Below are 7,962 nucleotides of genomic sequence, written 5' to 3' on the forward strand. Positions count from 1 at the left end.
TCAGTAACAACGCAGGAAAAATGTGTTGCACGCGGTGCCTCGCAGACAGTCACAAAGCCTTCCAATGCGCGGCCCATGCTTCATAGCGCACCGCTCTCCAACATCACACTGTATATATGAGAGAAGAGAGAGATGACCTAAATTCGTTAGGTCCTACTTGCACATTTCTGTTCCCAAATCAAAGCATATTCAATGTAACAGACAACTTCTCATAGCACCATGGGCTATGCTGGCTCTCCAAATAAATGGCTCTGGTACAACCTGTTGCGTTTTGGAAATGAGAGATATGAGGTAGATGTGAAAAAACAAAGGTTCTTGACTTAATTTACTTACCCGTGGAATGAGACTTGCTTTTTTCTCCACTGATAGACCTATCCTGTTGTCTTGCTGTACGCCTTCCAGAAGCCTCTCGAGCGCATCAGCCTGAAAAAAAGTCCCCAATAAAGATTATTAGAACCATCTTCATTATCAGACCAAATAAATATTGCATGTCATCGATTTTTCGACATTAGCTTGAAGTTGGGACGATAGAATCGGCTACTTTACATTGGGAAAGAATGGGCACAAATGTATCATGTAGATCTGCGATTCTCAACTGGTGGGTCATGACCCACATTTGGGTCGAGTGAAGTTTTGAATGGGTCATTGGAGTAAAAAACATTTTTTTTTATTTTTTATTATTTTATGAAAAAATACTACAGTCTGAAGTTAAACGACTTCAATTCAAGTGTGTAGAAATTATAATGAACGTAATTTTTTAAATAATGTAATCTCTGAAAAGAATTCTTCAATCATAGTATTTTCAATATAGAGCAGCACTATTTTGGTTGATTTTGTGGTCTCAAACCAGCGAGTTTACTAACATTCTTCATCAAGAATATGGGACAAATTTTATTATTGACAATGAAAGAGGTGGGAATGTTGTTCCCTTGTCATATAATTGCTACATTTAATATCAATATAAGATAAAAAATAGTTTTCCAGGTTGTATTTTGCCGATGCTTTTTATTTATGCGAATATTGGGCCACGATTGAGACAACCTGGTTCAATGTGGGTACCTAGGCAAAACCAGTTGAGAACCACTGATGTAGATAACATATAGCCTACATAGCTAATTTGAATAAGTAAGGTAAAAGTAGACTATCCTCCATCTCTATCAAAGAATAGTCACACATCAGTTGATGGTAAAAAAAAAAGATCAAACTTGAACAAGTTCTGGATTGGTTTGAATCGAAACAAACTACTTTATCCTAAAATCCTCAAAAAGGACAAAACCAAGTAAATTAGTAAAGTGACTTACCAAATCTCTGGTGACATATCCCAGTGGAAATTGTTCCTCTTGTGAAGAGAGTCTGTTGTCATCTGACATCTGCCCCAGGCAAACAACACTGAAGACAGACAGACAGACTCCCAGGTAGAAGAGTGCTCGGACCCTGATGCTGTCCATGGTGCTCAAAATCTTGCGCTTGAACTAAGAGAATGCGAAACAAGTCGAATTTCAGCTAATTTCTCTTGGCAACTATCCGTGTCTTTGGTATTATTCTCTCCCTTTCTATTTCACAGCTCAGGTCCTCACTCTTTCTTCTCATGGGTACTGCACTTGCTTCTGTTGTTGCTTGGAAACTTTTGTTGGCTATTTATACAGAACCAGCCCCGTGCTGCTCCGGTTTTGTTCAAACGTCATCACCGTCGTCTCCTCAGACTTTTTTTTTGCATGGATTGGGTGAGATGGGTATCTCGGTCAATGATATTAAACATTCACGCGACACCAAGGAATTCATCGACCAGGGTGAAACTTTAGGAGCCTATCCATATATTACCATGATGTTTATATTGTGCCTCGCAAAGTTGCAGCCTGGCCTCAGACTAGACGTAACATAGTACATGTAAATCTGTGACACTCAAATGAGTATGATGTGTTACTTTGTTATAGTTACATAAGACAGAACTTTACTTATGCTAAAATGAAAAGAGGGAGGTTGGTCAGGGAGGATGGACGCCATATAACGCAAACGTCTAGCAACCCAAAGGTTGCGTGTTCAAATCCCATCACAGACAACTTTAGCATTTTAGCTAATTAGCAACTTTGCAGCTACTTACTACTTTTTAGCTACTTTGCAACTACTTAGCATGTTAGCCAACCCTTTCCCCTATCTCCTAACCGTAACCTTAACCCCTAACCTTAACCTCTAACCCTAGCTACTGTTAGACACCTAGCTAACGTTAGCCACAACAAATTGGAATTCATAACATATCATACGTAATTGCAATTTTTTTACATATTGTACGAATTGCAATTCGTAACATATCATACGGAAATGTAACATATCATACTAAATGGAGGGATACAGATTTATATTTACTTTGTTACATCTATCCCTGAGTCCAGGTTGAAAGGTGTCATGTTACCATATTGCTATGGTGCTACATCAAATAAGAGAAGTCAACATTTTGTATAATGCTTTATGATTGATGTTGTTATCATTTCTTCAATACGCAACAGTCCGAAGGAAGGAAACTACAATATGCCTTGTATAAATGCATATCAAGCACAACTTACTTGGCAATTGTTTCATTTTGATGAATTATGTTAATTAATTTATGGATCACTTGGACATAAAGTGCCTTCTGATACCATCACGAATAGGACAAGATTATGTAATGTAGCCTAATGTGAGATTACTGATCATCTCATTGTCTGTAAAAAAATGACCTACACTACACCACTGTTCCCCAGGCGCCGAAGACGTGGACGTTGATTATGGCAGCCCCCCCACACCTCTCTGATTCAGAGGGGTTGGGTTAAAAGCAGAAGACACATTTCAGTTGAATGCATTCAGTTGTACAATTGACTAGGTATCCCCCTTTTCCCTTTCCCATAGACACCTTTACAATTGGCTTAACTGACGTGATTAAATCAAATGCCGTATTACTATTCGATATCTAGGCCTAAATGCACATGAGAGGTTTATGGATGTTTCTCAATGTTGTGTGAATGACTCTGCCTACAGTGCCTAAAGTACCTAAGCAAACGGCACATATGTAATTTGCTGGGATACTTCATCCTCCTCGGGGAGGATGGACGCCATATAACGCAAACGTTAAACGTTTCAGGGAAGTTAGAAACCAATATACACAGGCAGTTAGAAAAGCCAAGGCTAGCTTTTTCAAGCAGAAATTTGCACCCTGCAACACAAACTCAAAAAAGTTCTGGGACACTGTAAAGTCCATGGAGAATAAGAACACCTTCTCCCAGCTGCCCACTGCACTGAGGATAGGAAACTCTGTCACCACCGATAAATCCACTATAATTGAGAATTTCAATAAGCATTCTTCTACGGCTAGCCATGCTTTCCACCTGGCTACCAGGTACAGCACGTCAACAGCACGGCACCCCCCACAGCAACTCGCCCAAGCCTTCACAATTTCTCCTTCTCCCAAATCCAGTCAGCTGTTGTTCTGAAAGAGCTGCAAAAACTGGACCCCTACAAATCAGCCTTTCTTTCTAAAATGATCTGCCGAAATTGTTGCAACCCCTATTACTAGCCTGTTCAACCTCTCTTTCGTGTCGTCTGAGATTCCCAAAGATTGGAAAGCAGCTGCGGTCATCCCCCTCTTCAAAGGGGGGGACACTCTTGACCCAAACTGCTACAGACCTATATCTATCCTACCCTGCCTTTCTAAGGTCTTCGAAAGCCAAGTCAACAAACAGATTACCGACCATTTCGAATCCCACTGCACCTTCTACGCTATGCAATCTGGTTTCAGAGCTGGTCATGGGTGCACCTCAGCCACGCTCAAGGTCCTAAACGATATCTTAACCACCATCGATAAGAAACAATACTGTGCAGCCGTATTCATTGACCTAGCCAAGGCTTTCAACTCTGTCAATCACCACATCCTCATCGGCAGACTCGATAGCCTTGGTTTCTCAAATGATTGCCTCGCCTGGTTCACCAACTACTTCTCTGATAGAGTTCAGTGTGTCAAATCGGAGGGCCTGTTGTCCGGGCCTCTGGCAGTCTCTATGGGGGTGCCACAGGGTTCAATTCTTGGGCCGACTCTCTTCTCTGTATACATCAATGATGTCACTCTTGCTGCTGGTGAGTCTCCGATCCACCTCTACGCCGACGACACCATTCTGTATACTTCTGGCCCTTCTTTGGACACTGTGTTAACAACCCTCCAGACGAGCTTCAATGCCATACAACTCTCCTTCCGTGGCCTCCAACTGCTCTTAAATACAAGTAAAACTAAATGCATGCTCTTCAACCGATCGCTGCCTGCACCTGCCCGCCCGTCCAGCATCACTACTCTGGACGGTTCTGACTTAGAATATGTGGACAACTACAAATACCTAGGTGTCTGGTTAGACTGTAAACTCTCCTTCCAGACTCATATCAAACATCTCCAATCCAAAGTTAAATCTATAATTGGCTTCCTATTTCGCAACAAAGCATCCTTCACTCATGCTGCCATACATACCCTCGTAAAACTGACCATCCTACCGATCCTCGACTTCGGCGATGTCATTTACAAAATAGCTTCCAATACCCTACTCAATAAATTGGATGCAGTCTATCACAGTGCCATCCGTTTTGTCACCAAAGCCCCATATATTACCCACCACTGCGACCTGTACGCTCTCGTTGGCTGGCCCTCGCTTCATACTCGTCGCCAAACCCACTGGCTCCAGGTCATCTACAAGACCCTGCTAGGTAAAGTCCCCCCTTATCTCAGCTCGCTGGTCACCATAGCAGCACCCACCTGTAGCACGCGCTCCAGCAGGTATATCTCTCTGGTCACCCCCAAAACCAATTCCTCCTTTGGCCGCCTCTCCTTCCAGTTCTCTGCTGCCAATGATTGGAACGAACTACAAAAATCTCTGAAATTGGAAACACTTATCTCCTTCACTAGCTTTAAGCACCAGCTGTCAGAGCAGCTCACAAATTACTGCACCTGTACATAGCCCATCTATAATTTAGCCCAAACAACTACCTCTTCCCCTACTGTATTTATTTATTTATTTATTTTGCTCCTTTGCACCCCATTATTTCTATTTCTACTTTGCACATTCTTCCACTGCAAATCCAGTGTTTTACTTGCTATATTGTATTTACTTCGCCACCATGGCCTTTTTTTGCCTTTAACTCCCTTATCTCACCTCACTTGCTCACATTGTATATAGACTTATTTTTCTACTGTATTATTGACTGAATGTTTGTTTTACTCCATGTGTAACTCTGTGTTGTTGTATGTGTCGAACTGCTTTGCTTTATCTTGGCCAGGTTGCAATTGTAAATGAGAACTTGTTCTCAACTTGCCTACCTGGTTAAATAAAGGCGAAATAAAAAAATATATAATAAATGCATGGCTCCCTTGCTAGATGGTGACATCACTCTAGTCATTGAGGCTTGAATTATTGCCTCTGTGGAATTTCCTCTCTTTAATGTTATTCTAGTGTGATTGAATCCAATAAGTATCTGCTAGTGTGTAATGGCAATCAAGGCTACGGTTAGAGAATAGGTCCACCATAAATGTCAAATGACTCAATCTATGGTGTCCAGCAGATATATCCTAGGCCTAGGTAACATCTGAGCAATTTCTGGTCCGTAAACAACTTGCTTACAGTCAATACTGTTTTTTTCCCTTCATCAATGTAAATCTCTAAGGAAGAGCGCCGGTGTCAGGCACACAGCTTGTTTCAGAGAATGAGGGCAAGTTGTGCGTTTCTCAAATTTAGTAAGGCACGTTGGGATTGGACTCCCGAGGAGCGTTAAATGGGACCAAGCATGCACTGGCCTCTCTTCGCATCAGGACTTTGATGAGTCAGAAAGCAGCTTGCGCTTTGTGGACCTCAAAGTGCAAGGAGCCTCAGGCCTATATGGTGCGCACCATGTGGGTCTTGATCCATCCTATATTAGACCTAGAAGTTATAAAGACATCTACAGACTCGTCCTCACTGTTCGCCTCCAGGTCTTTGTCAAAAGTAGCATATTATCCCTTCTTGGTTCATATAGACAAGAAAAATACAATCATTTGTGTGTTATTAGTTTAAGCACACTATGTTTGTCTATTGTTGTGACAGATGAAGATCAGATCAAATTTGATGATCAATTTATGCAGGAATCCAGGTAATTTCAAAGGGTTCACATACTTTTTCTTGCCACTGTAGTTCAACAGCTGTCATCACGGTCATCTCATTATAATTCACTGCAGAAGGTTTAGCTCAATGATCCCTCTCCATCACCAAGGCGTAATTAAGTTCCTACTTTCCTGACACTCCCCAGCCACAGACAAGTGGAGGTGTAAACTGGACTGCAGTGTTGCGCCATGATGGACATCCATTGGGAAAGTGGCTACAGGTGATACGCAATTAGCACTTGCTGAGTAGAAAGGCACATGCTGTTGTGCAAGTGATGTGGACTTTCACATTTGGTCACCTTTGGGCTGCTGCTATCCATTGTTGACTAATTGACAGGTCAAGTAAAGTTGTAAGTAATGAAAGGATTCAGTCATTCCAAAGTGAACCGATTGGCCTCATCACAGTGATTCGTGGATTGATGTGGTAATTCGGGATTATATTGGGTATTTGGGTGTGGGGGAGTTTAAGAGGGGTGAGGGTAAGGGTTAAGCCAGAGTTGAACAAAAGGGTCAGAATTAGGGCTAGGGTTGAGCCAGGGTTTGGACCAAGGGGCCAGGGGTCCAGTCTAGGAGCATGTTTTTGACTGCTCCTACAGTCTTGCTTCGGTACTGCAGTTTAACTGACGCCGGGCCCAGAAAGACAATCTCCGTAGATGACTACATAGAGAAGTCAGATTTGAAAATCTATAATAAGACACTTCAGTCATCACCTTTGTGCACAAAACATCCAATGAATTATTCTAATAATTGTCGCTGAGGCTGACAGAATGACATTAAAACAATAACGTTGATTAAAATATACTATTTCGCTTTCAACATTGAAACAAAGTAAAATAACCTATGTGTAATCGAATCTAAAATTCTGCATTTCAAGCACCCAATATACACTGAATGTACAAAACATTAAGAACACCTCACTAATATTGAGTTGCCCTCAGAACAGCCTCAATTCGTCATGCGACTCCACAAGGTGTTGAAAGTGTTCCACATGGATGCTGGCCCCTGTTGGCAGTCTGTGAGTTCATTCTGACCTCTCTATCACAATTTATAACTCCATCTCTCCTTCCCCTGAATGTGGAATGGCCAGGGCCTTTCTGGCCAGTTCAGACCAGTTTCTAATACTGATTGCCAGGTAAATTCTTGGTCCACTCTTACTACCGCTCATTATAATACTATAGGAATGGACAGTTGGTCTTTAGCCTGCAGTGCATCCTCATGGATAGGGAATAGAGAGGGATCGCTCCCCCAGCATTTTATTGATTATTGACTGACTTACAATTGTAATGACTAGATGACTCACTCTCCCTCTTTTTTGGAGTGACCCGTCTTACAAATTAACTACTCAATTTCAGTGATGCAGTCCTGTCGAAATGCAATACTGGAAAAAAACATGCCATATAGCAATTGGCTGAAGTATTTGGAAGATATTACTGAAAAGGTTTGCCCTCGAAGATCACTTAGAGAGAATAATTTAGGCAAAGAGCAGAAAGTAGATTGTTCACCAAGGCCATAGTGTAAATTAAAACTTGGCAACATATATTGGTCGATTTTGATCGTTTAAATGTCTGTGTGTGCACATATGTGTGAGTGTGAGCCCTTGACAGACAGCCCTGCATTATTCAGAGGTGTGGGGTCTGCCATGTCCCCCGTCTACAAGATGTCAGGTCATTTTTCAGCCCCTCACCTGATTATCGCAATAACCTTGTGAAACATACTCACAGAGGAACAAACACTCTGAAATATGTATAGGCAGTGCGTCACCAGCACCGTGCGAAGCCTCCCCAAGGACCTCTCACATAGGAAGGAGTTGCACTCTG

General features: G+C 42.0%; 1 protein-coding gene across 1 annotated transcript; it reads right to left on the reverse strand.

Annotated features, from left to right (window-relative positions):
- LOC120022251 (cocaine- and amphetamine-regulated transcript protein-like) lies at window positions 1-1,448 on the reverse strand. The gene is made up of 3 exons (XM_038966136.1): window positions 1,302-1,448; window positions 334-423; window positions 1-108 (listed from the first exon to the last, which is right to left on the reverse strand). Exons 1-3 carry the CDS (start codon window positions 1,446-1,448, stop codon window positions 1-3), a joined length of 345 nt encoding a protein of 114 aa, XP_038822064.1.
- Between the last annotated feature and the right edge of the window lie 6,514 nt (window positions 1,449-7,962).

The sequence above is a fragment of the Salvelinus namaycush genome, chromosome 27, assembly GCF_016432855.1.
Source record: "Salvelinus namaycush isolate Seneca chromosome 27, SaNama_1.0, whole genome shotgun sequence".
NCBI lineage: Eukaryota > Metazoa > Chordata > Actinopteri > Salmoniformes > Salmonidae > Salvelinus > Salvelinus namaycush.